The sequence below is a fragment of the Nicotiana tomentosiformis genome, chromosome 1 (genome assembly GCF_000390325.3).
Source record: "Nicotiana tomentosiformis chromosome 1, ASM39032v3, whole genome shotgun sequence".
Taxonomy (NCBI): Eukaryota; Viridiplantae; Streptophyta; class Magnoliopsida; order Solanales; family Solanaceae; genus Nicotiana; species Nicotiana tomentosiformis.
Window position 1 is genome coordinate 75,964,263 of NC_090812.1, and position 16,822 is coordinate 75,981,084.

A 16,822-nucleotide genomic window follows, 5' to 3' on the forward strand; every position below is an offset into this window, starting at 1 on the left:
ATGTTGGCAGCGTTAATTTCTCCATCATTCGACATTCCCTTAGTTGCAACCTTTGCTCTGATACCATGTTGTCACGTCCTTAGTCTTTGACTAAGTACACGTGCGGCACTTGACAACTTGCTCACATTCTTGCTATGCCAAGTCAGCCTTACTACACTAAAGATCACTAAGGGAATGTTAGAACACAGGAGAATTGCCAAAGGAAGATTTTGTATTAGAAAGAACTTGATTGTTTTGCTTGATGAGTTACAAATGAATATCATTCTTTATATACTAGTCTCCTAGGGGCTAGTGAGTAAATAAAAATTATTACATGAGTCCCTTATTATTTACAAGTAAGTCCCCTCTCTAGAACTCTCTACATAACTAGAATCTTCCAAGGACTTCCCTAACAATTCCATAAGATTCTAAAGTTTTCTTAGGGAAACCTTTATATTTTTCTAGAACCTTCCTATAAGTGTTAGTTTATTTTCTATGTAAGTTTTTCATATGACAAAAATATATGCCAAGTGGAACCTACGTGGCATGATGATGTGGCGGGTCATGACATCAATCTCTCATTTGTCTCTCGAGCTCAAGGCAGTCTACGCTCATCTACGCTCATGGTTAATCTCTGAAACTGAAAGTACTTTTTGGTTTGGGAGACTTTCTATATTAAGAATTAGTGTAATTAACGATTCAACTTATCAAATCGTTGGCTGAGTAACTTTTTTCAAACTTACTGGTTATCAACCTTATAAGCAACTGGAGTATAATCTATACCAAAAACGGTATTTACATCATGCATATCATCATTCTGTTACCAAAATAACAAGTAAAATTAATGTTAGCATTAGTTTTACGTAGCGTGTCTGATTTGGTAGGTATAATTTATATCTTCCATTTTCTCCTTCTTCCAACAACTTTAAAAAATCGATTACTATAGTACTATGACTATTGACTAGAGTTCATCAACGAATTAAAATGGCTGCTCCGGCATTGCAGGAAAATGATTAACCAGTTTTCTTGAAAATCACAATTCATAGCTAGGAATGTTTCAGCCACCAACTATTTAAGTTGAGTAACATTCCTTGCTTGTAGTTTGTAAAATTGTGGTTTTAGACAAATTAATCTTTTTTTTTTCTAACCTCACTTACGTCAGCTATAGTTATGTTATACGTTAATGCTCGATCGATCGTTAATTATATAAATCATCAATATTAAATCAAGCATTCTTGAGCAGTGACAGTTCTATATGAAAGCAAGGAGTTTCAACTGAACCCCATTCACCAGAAACATTTACTCCTATACTATTTATACATGTAAATTATATACCATTATATGCTAAAATGATTTAATAAATGGACTATAGCGTTCCTGAATCGATGAAGAAGTACAGTGTGGTAACAAATGAGATTCAAACTCATGCCTTATATCATGTTTTCAAGTATTCTAGAAAGCAAACGCGGGCATCTTAAAATTTCTTTTTTATTTTAAAAGAATTTCTTTTTATTATTAAAAGAAAACCTATATTTTGCGGCATAAAAGATCCGCTTATCTTGCCAAGTACTGTCCATATTGTCGGTTGCTGCTGTTGGCTAAGCTTTTTTTATAAAGACGGATTCAAAATTTGAACATGCGCTGAGTTTGGAATTCACAACTCATTTATATTGATTTTGTGAACCTTTTAATATATGTACTTCATCTAGCTAAACTAAAGTTATTAAATTCAGATGAACTCATAACTTATGCACTAATATGCCTCCTTACCCAAACTCCTAAAGTCTGTCCATGCTTCTTTAAAAAAAAATAGTTTCACGCGTACAGGAGCAAAGCTAACTATATATGGACGAACTTTAAGCAAATATTTTTTGGGGAAAAATTTCGAGGGAAACTCGCAACCGCTATTTTTTGAGTGTGCGCTGGGTAACCTGTTCACTGTGCAATAACTCGCAAACCACACATGAGATGTAAACTGTACTAGGCACGCCCGGTGCAACGAGCTCTGACTCATGAAGAGACTGTTGGTTACTTGATTAGGGGAATCGATCCCGGGTCTCTCGTATGGGAACCCACTCACCCAACCCTTGCGGACAGAACTTTGAACCCGTGAACAACACATCACTTTAATTATACTCCACTAATCTTGACTGCATGCAAAGGTTACGTGAAGGGTGAACAACTTAGACCTTAATCAATATTCAAGATCAGCAGTCAGCCACCAATCCTTTTACCTTAATTCTCGGTTGCCGGCGTGCCTCCATTCATTAAGGAAGAAACCTTCATTATAAAGCTTAGTTATGGGTGTGCTTTTACCTTTACTTTCAAATCATTTCTTAATTAATTTACTAATTAACTTTATTCTCTGCACCCCTATCGAGACAGGTGTTTGATTAACAATTTATTGCACATGGATGCTGCTTCATTGATAATCAAATTTCATGTTATATTTCTCATACTCCTACTAGTTTGTTCTAATAGTAATTCAACTTTAACCATGGCTGCCAATGACTCTAGTTCAGGAGGACCTACGAATTTTTCTACGGCCATTCTTATTAGAGTAGACCAATCTGGTCAAGGAGATTTCAAGAAAATCCAAGACGCTATTGATGCTGTTCCATCGAATAATTCAGAATTATTCTTCATTTGGGTTAAGCCAGGGACTTATAGGTTTGTGTTTATCATTTTGTAATTTTATAATATCTTGTATTTTTACCTGTTGTAATAGGTAATCTGTCTTCATATTTTTCGACTTACGTATCTTTTTTATGTGCGGTCAGACATAGTTATCATTTAGGAAGCATGATAATGTAAAAATTACATAAGTAAATATATATATTTTTTTTTTAATCTATTTTTCATGGAGCAGAGAGAAGATTGTGGTTCCTGGTGATAAGCCATTCATAACGTTGAGTGGAACTGAGGCATCTAACACCATAATTACATGGAGTGACGGTGGAGATATTACTGATTCTCCTACACTAACTGTATTAGCTTCCGATTTTGTTGCAAGATATCTAACAATTCAGGTAATAACGTGTGCTTAGGATTTTAACTCATATAGGATGACTCTGCAAAGACATTTTATATTATTAGGTCATTTTAACATGTCGTAGCAGGTAATCTGCCTTATTTTCCAGGTTACTAAGTCCATATAATTGTTTCAAAATGTAGAATTCATTCGGAACAAGTGGAAAAGCTGTAGCACTAAAAGTTAAAGGAGATAGAGTAGCATTCTATGGTTGTAGAATTCAATCGTACCAGGACACTTTGTTAGATGATGCTGGGAGGCATTATTATAGCAACTGCTATATTGAAGGGGCCGTTGATTTCATTTTTGGAAATGCAGCCTCTCTCTATGAAGTGAGTTCTCGTAATTCATGAATTATCATTTTTTTTTCGACTCGGTGTAGTTTACATGTTAGTTGCCATCTTATTCATGTTACTTATACATATTTTCATAGATTAATGATCTATACATTTATAATAAATGATCTTATTCTGCAAATAATTTTTACCTTATCAGTGCATATATTTGTGTCTCACGGGTTAGGGGTAAGGTCTGTGTACACTCTACCCTCCCCATACCCCACTCGTGGGATTTTACTGAGTTGTTGTTGTTGTTCCGGTGCATATATCTGTGTAGTAATTTTGTTTCTTTGTAATATTTGGCAGAGATGCCATATTCATTCAGTTGCAGCAGGAGCAATCACTGCTCAAGGAAGAGAGTCCCCTTTAGAAAATACAGGATTTACTTTTTTGGGTTGCAAGATAACAGGGACAGGAGGGAGCACTGCATTAGGAAGGCCATGGGGTTCATATTCAAGGGTGGTATTTGTCTACACATTTATGTCCTCTATCATACAGCCTGAGGGATGGAATGACTGGGGAGATTCTAGCAAGCAAAGGTAACATTCATAGAAACTTAGTCACATAATTGAATAAAAGGTTCAAATTTGTCGCTCTTAATTTTACATTCCGTTATACTTTAGAACTATTCATACCCTTATCAAATTTCTTTGGTCTATTTTGCTTTGTGGAAGCACTGCATATTATGGTGAATACAAGTGTTATGGAGCAGGGGCTAATAGATCAAAGAGGGTGGGTTGGTCACGTAGCCTATCGAATGAGGAAGCTGCACCATTTCTGACCAAGAATATGATCGGAGGGCGAAGTTGGTTAAGGCCTGCACCTACCCATTTCAAGAGACGTTCAACTATTGTCACTCCCACTGGAGGAAACTAAAATCAACTACGACCATCACTAGATATATATATATCAAAAGAAGAAGACTACTCAAGATCAATTCCAGCTTATCTCTTGTGAAAATTTTCATTCTTTAATTATTAAAATTGATTTCTTGAGGCCATGTATATCTCGTAGATAGTACTCTTACACGTACCTCCAAGAGATATTCACGATTAAAGTATACATGTTTTTCCTATTTCAGTAGTTGTAGTAGTTTAGTAGCTGGTTCTAATGAAAAAGAGGAACCGTCACCATCACCTTTGTCACAACTTAATTGACTTTCAAGGTCAAATGTTTATCTTAAAAATGGCAGCTCCATGCACTAAACTCTCGCTATGCCCAGGGTCCAACGTAAGATTACCCTGCATTTCTGCAAGAGGTTGTTTCCACGCTCGAACCTGTGACCTCCTAAACACATGACAGCAACTTTACCAGTTACGCCAAGATTCCCCTACAAGGTCAAATGTTTATCTAGTTTAATAAAAAAAGCTTGAGTTTCGTGAAAGATGGCACTATCTAATTTAAACGACATCATAGAATATGAAAAATAATGAGGTTAATCTTTCCAACACTGGCCTTGTAAGTTGTAAATGACATCACAGAATACAAAATGATGAAGATCTAATGGGTAGCAAGGACAAGCCAAAAATCTTGATCAGATTCAATAATTCCCAATCTCAAATTGTAATGTAGGAGTATCATTTCCAATCCATTTTACATACAAGCAGTTGATGAACAGAAATCATCAAAATCCAAAATAGCCTTCGGACAACAAACAAACAAACAAAAGCATGATGTACTGAAAAGAAGAAACAAATAGGAAGTAAAACGGATAGAAGTCCAAAGCCCTTAAACCTGAATTCAAAATAGAATTGCAATAAGGCATAGCAACAAGAAAACCAGCACCACTGCGCCAATCCAACAAGCCCAAGTCGTCCTCCTCTTCATTCGTTTAGCACGATCTAGCTCCTTCATCCCATCATTCACATATCCACCAGCATTAACCACATTTTGCTCAATATTATTCATTTGATCACCTTGTGTCTCAACCATAACAGCCATATCAAGAAACACTTGGTGCAACTCAATCAAACTCTTTTGTATCTCCTTTACAGCTTCATCCCTTTCCTCCTTTTCTACTTTCCCCTCAAAAACCCTTTCTTGCATCATTTTTTCGATCACTTCCTCACTCGGTTCCTCCCCGTTAGCACTACAGTACTGTCTCCTTAAACCTTCTTTATGTTCCGCTACAATGTTTTCCCTTAGGTATTGAAAATCATTCATCATATCCCTCAGTCTAATTCTCAAACCATTAGTCACTGAAATCCTCGTTCTATCAACCGGGCTTCCTTCTTTATACGCCCCACGATTTTCAAGATTGGATTTATCAAGCAATTCAAGTCTTGTTTTGATGATTTTCGCCTTCCTAAGAACAGTGATAATGTCAGAGTTAATCTGATCTCTAAGGCCTTGAAGAATTTTAGCACTCGGGGCCGACTTGGTTTTTACATTAAGGTCTTGAAGATTGAAAAGAAGCTTGTTAATCTCCTCCATATCAGACTTAATAGCAGCAACTTCTTCAAAGAATTTTGAGAGGTTTCTTTCATCAGCCGGGTCGAGTTGACCCATTTCAATGTCAGGTCCTGCTTCAAGGTCTAACATTGCTTGCTTCTTCAAATCAACGTAACTTAAGAACGATTTCGTCATGAGATCGTTCATCTTTGCGACAATTTTGCGAACACCTAGATAGAGAAAAGAGCTGAGATATCAAATTCTGTCCCTAATCCTAAAATAATTCAAGAAAATTCCAATTTTGTGATTTTTTGAGTTTTACTTATCAGTTACTACAAAATTTCCTTAGAAAACAAAGACAGAACATAAGCAAACATTGTACACTCAATTTTTCTTAGTACCATTACATACCACTTACATTCCCCAGTTTTCAGTTTCAAAGTTGCAAGTAATTCCAAAATTGGGGTACATAAAAACAGCAACAGAACAGCATTAATAAGTACTAAAAAACATCAAAAATAACTAATACAAGTTGCATCCATTTATATGAATTATCAATACCCATTTTTGGTATTACCCAATTCAGCAAAGAAATACTAACATTTATTGAAATTTAAAAATTTAAAACCATAAAAGAAAAAGTAGAAGTTTATGATGAAAGATTGCAGGGTAAAGAAAAGAAGAGCACCTTTTGAGACGTTTGTCTAACTCTGTGTTGGAATTCCCAAAGAGTGTGAGAAATGAAAGAGTGAAGAATTTGGGGTGATTTAAGGGTTAATTCAAAAGCGGTGCTGCCTTTAAAGTTTTGAACTCTGTTTTCAAATTAGAAGTTGATAAAAGAAGGAAGAGAGGAAATATAGCCGTTGTGTTTCGTAACGTAATTAAGCTAAGGCTCGCAATTGTAAATCTCCACATTTGGAAAGTTATTGATAAATTTTCTAATTAATTTTTGTAAGAATAAATTTTTTTAACTTAATATGCTATTGAAAAATGAATTACTTGAATTTGTATAAAGCAAGAGTTGATTGATACTTAAAATGGATAGTAACTAAAACATGTTGCGACCAAATAATTAAAGAATTTAAATTTCATGCACCGACAGTGTATAATATTTTTACGCTATAAAAATATTATATGTAATTGTTATAAAAAATAAAATTAGTAAAGTCAAAACAAAAATAATTATTACATGCTGCAACAAATTAAAATAGATTGATAGTGTAAAAAAAACCTACATTTGTCAATATATATAAATTAAATTCTTAATTAAATTGATCAAGATGGTTACATTTGATACCCTAAACTTTGACATTAAAGTTTACCCATTTTCGTTTGGTAAATAAAGAAAATGTAAGAAGTCAATAAACATTGTCCTTAAATGGCATTTTAAAAGTTATAAAATGAGTACCTAGATGAAGGATATTTATATTCTATAAAGAAGAAAGGACATTAAAGTTTTGCCCATTTCCGTTTGGTGAATGTATCTTCACCAAAATTGTCAATTTATTTACGTAAAATATCTATTACATCGATGATAAGAACAAGAAACAGTGTTAACTCTGCATACCGACATGTTTATCTCACCATATGTTTGTTAACTTAAGGCCATCTCCAATGCTGCTGCATTTTGCCATACCGCAGTCAGTTTTTTGAGAAATTTGGCTCTAATGCTCTCCCATTTTTGCTTCAAAATGAGGGATGAATAGTGTCGCTTTAAATTTGGAGTGACATTATTTATCTCCACCATTATTATTTTCTATTATTTTATTATTATTTTTATTATTTAACTCTTTTAATTTATTTTTTTATATATACCTAACTATATTTATGTAATATCTTTATAATATTAATTTTACATCTTAACTTTGGCGTATAATTTTGATAAATTAATTTTCGTGCATTTATTATTTTTATGTAATATAGTTTTACAATTGTTGCAGGACCATCACGTTTTTGGAGAAAAGAAGTGCTACATGATATAATAACTACATGTATTATACCGCACAACATAATAATCGAGGATGAGCGTGATTTTAATGTACCAATTCAAGATGATTGGGAATGTCCACCTCCAACGGTAGAAATGGTAGTAGATGAAAATCACTGATTTGAATAATTTTTAGCTCGACACAAAAGAATTAAGGACAAAGATGTTCATTTTGCACTTCATAATGCATTAATAGATCATTTATGGGAGCATACTAGAGGTGGAAGTTGAATATTTGTGTAGTATTTAATCTAAATTTTATCATAATTAATATGTATTTAATTATCTTGTATCTCAATGATTTCACTTTTATTTGAATTATCCGTTAATATATATAATCTATAATATTTGCTTATAAATTATATTATTTAAAAAATTATGGGATAAAATAATTTTATTAAATGATTATATACGAGAGGCATATAAATTATATGTGATGAATATGTAAAAAAAATAAAAAAGATAGAATTTCTTTAATAGAAATAAGAAAATAAAATTTAAATAAAAGATAATAATATAATATTATAAAAAAGAAGAATATAAAATAGAATATTCTTTTTGGAATAATGGTTGGAGTAACTTTAATCTATTTTTGAGTTTACTCCATTTTGGAAGAAAAAATGGAGGCATGGGCTGGAGATGGCATATGACGTAACTAGTCAAGTTATAATTATGGAAATAAAGTGTGAATATCAATTTTGAGTATGTGACCAATATACAATCTACTTATCTATATAAGCGGAGAGGAAATTTATTAATAGCTTTAGTCCAAACTCTAAATTTATATTAAGAAATTCATTAAAATACATACAAAAATTAAAGTCAAAATCTAATTAGTAACACATAATGTTGCTATTTTAAAATTCAAATACTGAACTCTCCCATGAAGGTAACTCTAATGTTAGCACCTGGAATATGGTTGGTTTGTTGACATATAATCAATTAATTTGGCCATTTAGACTAAAATTATTGTAACAATTTTAAAGCAGGTCGCTTTTTGTACAGGCGACATACTCTTCAATTAGGCAATTGCCCATTTCAAGAACCTTTGCTCTATGCTTGTTTTCTTTATCCCACTCGATGTGGGAAAACTAGCCAAGACCAAATAAATTAGTTTTCATCAATAGACACTTGAAGCAAGCATTTTGTAAAAGCTATAGCCAATTTAGCTTTGAAATTGAATTTTGAGAACATATTCCTATTCGGAAAATGGTATAATCGCTCTCAAAATAATAGTCAAAAAATGTATATTTTTTGTATATATATACATTATGTATGTTATATACAAAAATTATATAAATTTTTCGGCTACTAAATATAAAGTGCGAAATTCAAAAATAGCCAGATTTACAAGTGATAGTTGAAAAATAGCCACAACTTCAAAAGTAATCGAAATTTAGCCACTTTTCATGTAAAGATAAATTTGAATGAAAACACTGTTCAAAAACCGAAAAATATTCCAGCATAATATACTGGAGTTCGAATTTTTTACATGTGAACTTTCAGCATAATATACTGGAGTTCCAGCATAATAAATTGGAGGTGTTCCAATCTCCAGTATATCATGCTGGAATTTTCCGTGTGCTGGAGTTCCAGCATAATATACTGGAAGTTCATACACAAGTGCACCAATCTCCGGTATATTATGCTGGAAGTTTTCATGTTGCAGCAAAATAATAGCTATTTTTCAATGACTTTGCAAACGCTGGCTATTTTTCAATTACCAGTTCGAAAACTGGCTAGCCTTGCTATTTTTACAAATATAAGTGGTTTCGGGCGCGGGCTAAAAGTGAAAAAAGCCCTTCCTATTACGATTATCATAGGTTGTCCAAACACATTTTCATCTTCAAACCAAACTTCACCCAAAATAGATTTTTCAGAACAAATTTGGGAATCGGCCAAACGTTAGCAAGGTATATTTAGCCAAATTGACAACTCAAATTTTCTATACACAGTTATAAGTATATAATTTGCCTTCTAAAGTTATTTATAGTTGAAAAATAATTATACAGTCATTACATAAAACTAAACCAGTTAAAAGGGTTTTGAAATTTATTTAGTAAAATGTTGTAAAAAAAAAATTGTCTCTATATGTGCAATTTAAATGATTTTGACAACTTACTTTACCTGTTTACCATACTTCCCAAATTATGTACCAACCAACACTTACCATAATACCTATTAAATTTAAGTAGTCTATGATAGTATAAAATAGAAATTTATTATCAGCATATAAAGGATTTACGTTATATCATACTGAAGTATAAAATAATACAATTAAGTGTAATTTAACCACTAATAGTAGGTTGTTTATTTATCAAGTATCAAATGATAAAAATTTATTCGCACATTTTATCATTAAATCATAATTAGTTACCTTAATCATGACTTTACCATGGTAACTTAGTACTATAATTTAGCATAAAAACCGAATATAAGTAAGTTTTTATTAGTATCAATATATTTATTTTAAATCTTAATTAAAAGAATATAGAGAAAAGTAAGATTTTCTTACATTTGCCAATGTATAAATATTAAACCTCCCATGAAAATTGGAAACCTCAAAGCCGTTGACGAAGTACCAGCTGAACCCCAGATCGGAAACTCAGAAAAAAAGCTTGTCCGATCTGACGGAGACTTCAAAACTGATGACGGCAGATTTCAGTTTGAGAAATTGGGGAAAAAACTTAGGCCCCCATAACATTCTCAACGGCCGATGGTTCACAGTTTTCGCTTCAATCTTGATCTTGTCAGTTTCTGGTGGCACTTACTTATTTGGTCTTTATTCACAACATGTCAAATCTTCATTGGGTTATGACCAAACAACCTTAAATTTGTTGAGCTTTTTTAAGGATGTCGGTGCTAACGTAGGAATTATAGCTGGGTTAATTAATGAAGTTTGTCCGCCTTGGGTTGTTCTTTTAATTGGATCAGTGATGAATTTTTCAGGGTACATTTACTTGTGGTTAGCAGTCAACGGTGATGAATTAGTCAAACCACAGGTTTGGCAAATGTGTTTGTGTTTAATGATTGGTGCTAATTCTCAGACTTTTACTAATACTGGTGCTTTAGTTACGTGTGTCAAGAATTTCCCTGAAAGCAGGGGAATTGTAATTGGATTGTTAAAAGGGTTTGTTGGTTTAAGTGGTGCAATTATTACACAGTTGTTTCATGCATTTTATGGGAATGATGGGAAATCTTTAGTCTTGCTTATTGCTTGGCTCCCTCCATTTGTTTGCTGCATTTTGCTTAAATATGTTAGGGTTATGAAAGTCATTAATCTTCAAGAAAATGAGGTCAAGATTTTCTATCAACTTCTTTACATATCACTTGGTCTAGCTGGATTTCTGTTAATGATCACTATTTTGCAGAATAGGGTAGCCTTTAGTTTGGTTGAGTATAGATTGAGTTCTTGTATCGTGCTGCTTTTGCTATTTGCGCCTATAGTTATTGTAATTAGAGAAGAGTTAAAACTCGGGAAGAGCAAGAAACTAGTATTTGATGAGTCTGTTCCGTTGAAAGGAACAGAACAAGTGAAGTTACTTTCAAGAAATCAAGCAAAAGGAGTTTCATGGTTCAAGAATGTTTTTAAGCCACCGGAGAGAGGTGAAGATTATACGATTTTGCAAGCACTTTTGAGCATTGATATGTTGATTTTGTTTATTACTACTATCTTTGGAGCTGGTGGAACGTTGACAGCTATCGATAACATAGGTCAAATTGGTAAGGCATTAGGATATCCTAACATGAGTATTGCAACATTTACTTCACTAGTGAGTATATGGGGTTATCTTGGAAGAGTAGTTTCTGGCTTTGCCTCTGAGATTTTGTTGACAAAGTATAAAGTCCCTCGTCCGTTGATGCTTACTTTGGTGCTTCTTCTATCTTGCTTTGGCCATATTCTTATAGCAATGGGAGTTCCAAGTTTTCTTGAAGTCGCGTTGGCTATACTTGGGTTTTGCTTTGGAGCTATGGCACCGTTGATATTTTCAATCATATCTGAACTTTTTGGCCTAAAACACTATGCTACATTGCTCAATTTTGGCGGCGCAGCTAGCCCAATTGGGGCTTATGTGTTCAATGTTAGATTGGTTGGTCATTTTTATGACAAGGAAGCTTTGAAGCAAATGGCAGCCTTGGGACTTTTAAGGAAGCCTGGGGACCATTTGACATGCATCGGTATCGAGTGTTATAGGCTTTCTTTTCTGATTATTGCTGCAGCAAGTTTTGTAGGGTGCATTGTATCATACATTTTGGTGCTTAGAACAAGAAAGTTCTATAGAGGTGATATATACAAGAAATTTAGGGAGCAAGCTTAACTTTTGGAGGCTCAGAGTAAGCTTGGCCAAATAGTTTCATTCTGCCACACATTTTGTAACATGCTATGATTTATAGCTAAAAGTTTTAAGTCCTACTGATCCATTATAGGGGATATGGAATATGAAATTTAGGGAGCAAGCTTAACTTCTGGAGGCTCAGAGTAAACTTGGCCAAATAGTGTATGCTCCACACATTTTGTAACATGCTATGGTTTATAGCTAATAGTTTGAGTCATATTGATTGATTATATGGGATACCGAATATGAACCAGTGTAATACATTATACAGAAATCAAGAAAATAGATTGACATGTTGACAAATATCAAGGATTCTTGGCTCATGATATTTTCTGTTGGAGTTTGGCGCATTAAGGTTCTTGTACTGGATTACTTCTGGATGGATTTTATTGAGAAGACACTTTTTGCAAAACCAGATTTCTCTTGTTCTCTTTTGCAGCTTCTCTTATGCTTCATTTATCTTCTTTTTTTCTTTTTACAATCTCTTAAGTTTTTCTCTTGTTTTAATTTTATTTTAACGTGCAGCTTTTCTTTTCTTTTTTTCTAGACTCTATGCCACTTTTCTTATGTTCTTTATAACAAAAGTTACATTATTCATAGCTTCTATAAAATTTTACGTCAAAGCGTCTTTAGAAAGGATTACAGGTCACTAAAGGATTATAATCCAATAGAATTCACACTTCGACCTTTTTGCCCTTTTAATGCTTATTTCTTGCAATAAATGGTCTTCAAGCTGAGCAAGAGATGACAATGTAAAAGAATGCACGCTGGATTTAGATTAGTTTAAATGGAATTACATGGACAATGAGAATTCATATAGTCGACCTCAAGTTCACTTTGAATTGAGGAGCGTTTGTTGAGATGAACATGACTCGATCAGATATAATAGCCTCAACAAGACAAAACAGCGATACAGCCACTTCACAATATACTAGAAAGATTTTACAAGTAACTCAAGTTGTACACTGAATCAGATCTTGGACAACCAGAGGGTGGATGCATAAAGTACAGGTTACGAAGGGATGTAATTTCATATGCCAAAGAAATTCCAGTGCCAGTGACTACAAAAGATCATTCTCCGTATACGTAGCTTCTATTGCAAACAAAGGAATAACTCCGGTTCTCTACGTCCAAAAATTAGATTAATATTACCAGAGATGATCAAGAAAAAACTGGAAAAGAAAACAATTAAAGAACGCTAACAAACTACAATTGTTTCTCTGTTTTTTGGGTCAGAGTTCAATGTAAGTACAAATCACATTAACCAAAAGATATGCATCAATCCATCTTGTTCTTTTCTTCTTCTTCCTTCTCCACTTTCTCCAAAACCAGCAAAAGTTCAGTCAGCCCTTGGGCTGCTGCCACTTGTTGATGGCCTTTTACCAGAATATTTCTGTTGCAATAACAGAAGAAACAATATTAAACACTTCCTCCAAATGAGAATAGTAACCTAAAGTTGCCTGCATCAGCAGCTCGAATGCTAGTTGAGACATAAAACTACTCTTAGCTACTGAGATTACCTGCTTTCCAAGGTTGAATGGGATGTATCTGTATTTAATCATGTGCATAATTTGTCGTCTCATGGTAAGGACAAAAAGAACAATCCAGTAGCACAACAATATAGGCCAGAACACAGGAACATCAAAAAGGGAGAAGAAAGTCATGACAAATGCCACACAGAAAGCCTTTGTTATGGCATACCTGAAAAAAATAAAGGAGCATTAAATATTGCTGCTACAACCAAAAGGTTCAAGAAAGTACTAGATGGCCTAAAACATGCATAAAACCTCTCCTATTCTATGTTGACTATATAACAAAAGATACAGGGCAGCTTCACACCCAAACTGGTTAGGGTTGCTACTTTCTAACAAGGCTGGCTGGGGTCAGCTAAATGAATTCTGGTATCTATTCAGGCCTGTCTGATAATGACCGACGGGAGGAAAAACAAATCTTCTCCTTTCTTCAACTCATGTTTCTTACATGAAAAATAAGCCAGCACAAGATCTTATGCAAAAAATGCAGCAGTGTTTCACAACAGGAAATTCATGCACACAGGGACATAAATGAAAAACCATGTTAATTTTGAGGTGGTGGAAGACCTTCTAAAGGACCACCAAACAGAAGAAATCAAAGTAATAGGCAAAAGATTACAAATAAGCAAGAGCCAAAAGAAAAAAGGATAAATAGCTGTAGGCGCTAGGCTCAATATTCTCTTTAACAACCATGACAGACCTGGGCTAAATATTTCTTTGAAAGGGTTTAGTAACCAATCTGCAATCTCCTGATTCCTGAAGTGCCGTTACTCTTAATAGGACAGACACATTCATCAAAAATCATATCATAGGCCAGTACACTTTAACCGGTGAAAATTAATCAAAATATCCAAGACCTTGTTGCGCAGGGAAAATGGATCTCAGGTGCTACTACTTACGAGATCTTTGAAATACAGATATGGTGCAGCAACTTAAGCAATAATGAAAAAGAATTTGTATAAACAGAACCATAATGCAAGGTACAACATAAATGTTGAATATGCTGGGCAGAATTTAGAAACAGCTAAATCTATGGTCATGGTGCTGTTTCGAGGTATAACGAAGATGTTAGTGCTGCCATGTCAAATACTAAAAGCTCCAAGGGACAAAATAAGTACAATGGTGACTTAAAATTGACAAAAGGCAAATCAATTAAGAGTTACTTCAAATGCACTTATGCGATGAGGTTCTAATGCATCAATAAATAGTAGTATTCAAAGTTGACCAATAGAAACATTTCACAACGAGATAAAGCAAATTGAAGCGATTTTGATACAAGATAATACAAAATGGAGAGATGACAACACTTTCTCCTTTGAAATTAGCAAGGCAAAACCCATATAAAGCAGGAACTATTACCAGAACTTGAATTCCGGGAGGCGACGTATGAAAGGCTTGAATTCATCTGAACCTTTAGTTGGCAACAAAGGTCCGTCTGAAGGTTCGGACTCGGGGTCAACAAGAGGTGACAGGAAACCGATCAGCAAATTGAGTATATAGATGCCCAAACCGTAGGTAACAACATAGAATCCTTGAACATAATAAACCCGCAGAGCATAAAGCAATGCTAAGACAAAAGTTCCAATCCACCTATATGTAGCATGAGGAGTAGTTTTATCTAAATAGTATTGGAAAAGTTTTGAAAGTTCAAGCCTCTGTTTGTTCAATGCTGCAGCCGCTGAGGCACCATCACCCTCCATAAAAACTCAATTTCACAATCCTAGAAGTTCCATAAAACAATGCAATAAGATTAACACAAGCAAGACATTGTGGTAGAAACAGCTAGATATACATAGCCAGCTGAGTGCACTACTTGCTCAAGCTACGAAATAGAAGAGTTTGGACTTTGAATTCTATAAATGCTTAGACCGCTAGGAAATTAACACTAGTAAAAAGGCTGATCGCTCATACCACACACCATAATATCAATCATTGACATGTGAACAACGATACTACTTTCTTATTACCAGACAGTTGCAACACCCTCCATGAATTCATTAATAGGCACCCAACTGTCACACTTTAAAAATAAAACTGTTGCTGGCAAAGTGACGGGCTAAAACAAAACCCATAGAAATCACATGTATTCCCGTTCAATGGTAGTTAAAATGTAACATCACTAAAATCCCCTATGGGAGGTCAATTCTGACCCAGACATGCGTAACCTGCCAAATCCGTCCAAACTAGGCGAGCTTTAGTTAGTGATGTACTTATTTAAGATAAAGTGGGTTCAACTTCAGCTAGTAGTCACAACCCATCATAGTTTTGTGAAAAAAGGGGGGGAAATTCACTTAAAATGTAGGATATAGTTTCATTTTATCATGCAATTATTTTTTAGTAAATCAATTGTGTAGCTAGAATTAAAAGAAAAAAATAAATAAAATGGAAAAGTGATGATTGATTTCGACGTTGACCAAAGCAAACTTTGGGGAGTTGGGACTTGAACTGACTCACCCCATCATAATTTGATACCCTATAATCCTCCATTAATAACCTTAAAGTCAAGTTCATTCGGTCCAATGGAACCCAGCTGTAAATTACTACATTACAAACGACGCAAAGAAAATAACTCTTAACACATTCTTATTTATCCTAGTCATAAAGATACCCAGAGCTAAGATCACATTAAAAAATCATTCCTAAACAAAACAAAAAAAAGAAAAATATATACTCAAACAACAATAAGAATCAGATCCGAAACTGGAAATTAATACGATAAAAGAAAATTCGCCATACGATACGACAATAAAATGGAAATTTTACATAAATGTGTGGCAGTCCATGTTCGCTATTCGGGTTAGTAGAAAAATTAGGGTTAGAGAATACAAAACGAACATTGAAAAAAAATGATAATACAAAAGTTACCTTCGCTAACTGAAGATAAATGAGGAGATTGAGTCTTGGGGAGGGCGGGCAGAGGAGAAATTACGATCGGATCTGTGCTCTTACTCCACTAAAATGGGCCTGCCGACGAACGGAGAATTTTTACTATTATCTATCTTTTTTTCAATTGATATTTGTGCTTTGTCCCCCTTTTCACTAGTATTTATCATTTTCTATTCCCCTGCATTTTCTCATTTCTTTTCTTTTTCCTTTTACATATTTAATCAGGACTAATTTGAATTTATATCACTATGAATGTATATGATTGTGAACTCTTTACTGTTAAAACAATCTAAACAGAGATTTTATATTTATCCAGTTGTAACTAGATTAGTTAGTTTGTA

At 34.0% G+C, this 16,822-nt stretch overlaps 4 protein-coding genes across 5 annotated transcripts; 2 read left to right on the plus strand and 2 right to left on the minus strand.

The window, feature by feature from the left end:
* Nucleotides 1-2,374: 2,374 nt before the first annotated feature.
* Nucleotides 2,375-4,348, plus strand: LOC104113040 (putative pectinesterase 11). Its single transcript, XM_009623122.4, has 5 exons — nt 2,375-2,649; nt 2,849-3,008; nt 3,154-3,342; nt 3,655-3,887; nt 4,023-4,348. Exons 1-5 carry the CDS (start codon nt 2,390-2,392, stop codon nt 4,222-4,224), a joined length of 1,044 nt encoding a protein of 347 aa, XP_009621417.1. The 5' UTR covers nt 2,375-2,389; the 3' UTR covers nt 4,225-4,348.
* A 202-nt stretch (nt 4,349-4,550) lies between these two features.
* LOC104113039 (syntaxin-112-like) lies at nt 4,551-6,560 on the minus strand. 2 transcript variants are annotated; one of them, XM_033660487.2, is made up of 3 exons: nt 6,428-6,560; nt 5,083-5,969; nt 4,551-4,678 (listed from the first exon to the last, which is right to left on the minus strand). In XM_033660487.2, the coding sequence occupies exon 2, from the start codon at nt 5,944-5,946 to the stop codon at nt 5,089-5,091; it is 858 nt and encodes a 285-aa protein (XP_033516378.1). In that variant the 5' UTR covers nt 5,947-5,969; nt 6,428-6,560; the 3' UTR covers nt 4,551-4,678; nt 5,083-5,088. The 2 variants fall into 2 exon arrangements, with proteins under 2 accessions (XP_033516378.1, XP_009621415.1); XM_009623120.3 differs by lacking the exon at nt 4,551-4,678 and having other exon boundaries at nt 4,868-5,969.
* A 3,700-nt stretch (nt 6,561-10,260) lies between these two features.
* Nucleotides 10,261-12,660, plus strand: LOC104113038 (protein NUCLEAR FUSION DEFECTIVE 4-like). The gene has a single exon (XM_009623119.4). The coding sequence runs from the start codon at nt 10,375-10,377 to the stop codon at nt 12,043-12,045; it is 1,671 nt and encodes a 556-aa protein (XP_009621414.1). The 5' UTR covers nt 10,261-10,374; the 3' UTR covers nt 12,046-12,660.
* Nucleotides 12,661-13,069: 409 nt separating this feature from the next.
* On the minus strand, nt 13,070-16,616 carry LOC104113037 (protein RER1A-like). Its single transcript, XM_009623118.4, has 4 exons — nt 16,461-16,616; nt 14,955-15,315; nt 13,584-13,764; nt 13,070-13,456 (listed from the first exon to the last, which is right to left on the minus strand). The coding sequence occupies exons 2-4, from the start codon at nt 15,293-15,295 to the stop codon at nt 13,403-13,405; spliced, it is 576 nt and encodes a 191-aa protein (XP_009621413.1). The 5' UTR covers nt 15,296-15,315; nt 16,461-16,616; the 3' UTR covers nt 13,070-13,402.
* Between the last annotated feature and the right edge of the window lie 206 nt (nt 16,617-16,822).

What these genes read in the sequence shown, in the direction of transcription:
- LOC104113040 (XM_009623122.4), top strand. Translation starts at nt 2,390, where the DNA reads ATGGATGCTGCTTCATTGATAATCAAATTTCATGTTATATTTCTCATA. An exon ending in GTTAAGCCAGGGACTTATAG is followed by an intron (nt 2,650 to 2,848) that starts GTTTGTGTTTAT and finishes TTCATGGAGCAG; the next exon opens with AGAGAAGATTGTGGTTCCTG. An exon ending in ATGCAGCCTCTCTCTATGAA is followed by an intron (nt 3,343 to 3,654) that starts GTGAGTTCTCGT and finishes AATATTTGGCAG; the next exon opens with AGATGCCATATTCATTCAGT.
- LOC104113038 (XM_009623119.4), top strand. Translation starts at nt 10,375, where the DNA reads ATGACGGCAGATTTCAGTTTGAGAAATTGGGGAAAAAACTTAGGCCCC.
- LOC104113039 (XM_033660487.2), bottom strand. Translation starts at nt 5,946, where the DNA reads ATGAACGATCTCATGACGAAATCGTTCTTAAGTTACGTTGATTTGAAG.
- LOC104113037 (XM_009623118.4), bottom strand. Translation starts at nt 15,295, where the DNA reads ATGGAGGGTGATGGTGCCTCAGCGGCTGCAGCATTGAACAAACAGAGG. An exon ending in CTCCCGGAATTCAAGTTCTG is followed by an intron (nt 13,765 to 14,954) that starts GTAATAGTTCCT and finishes TATTTTTTTCAG; the next exon opens with GTATGCCATAACAAAGGCTT. An exon ending in CATTCAACCTTGGAAAGCAG is followed by an intron (nt 13,457 to 13,583) that starts GTAATCTCAGTA and finishes TTATTGCAACAG; the next exon opens with AAATATTCTGGTAAAAGGCC.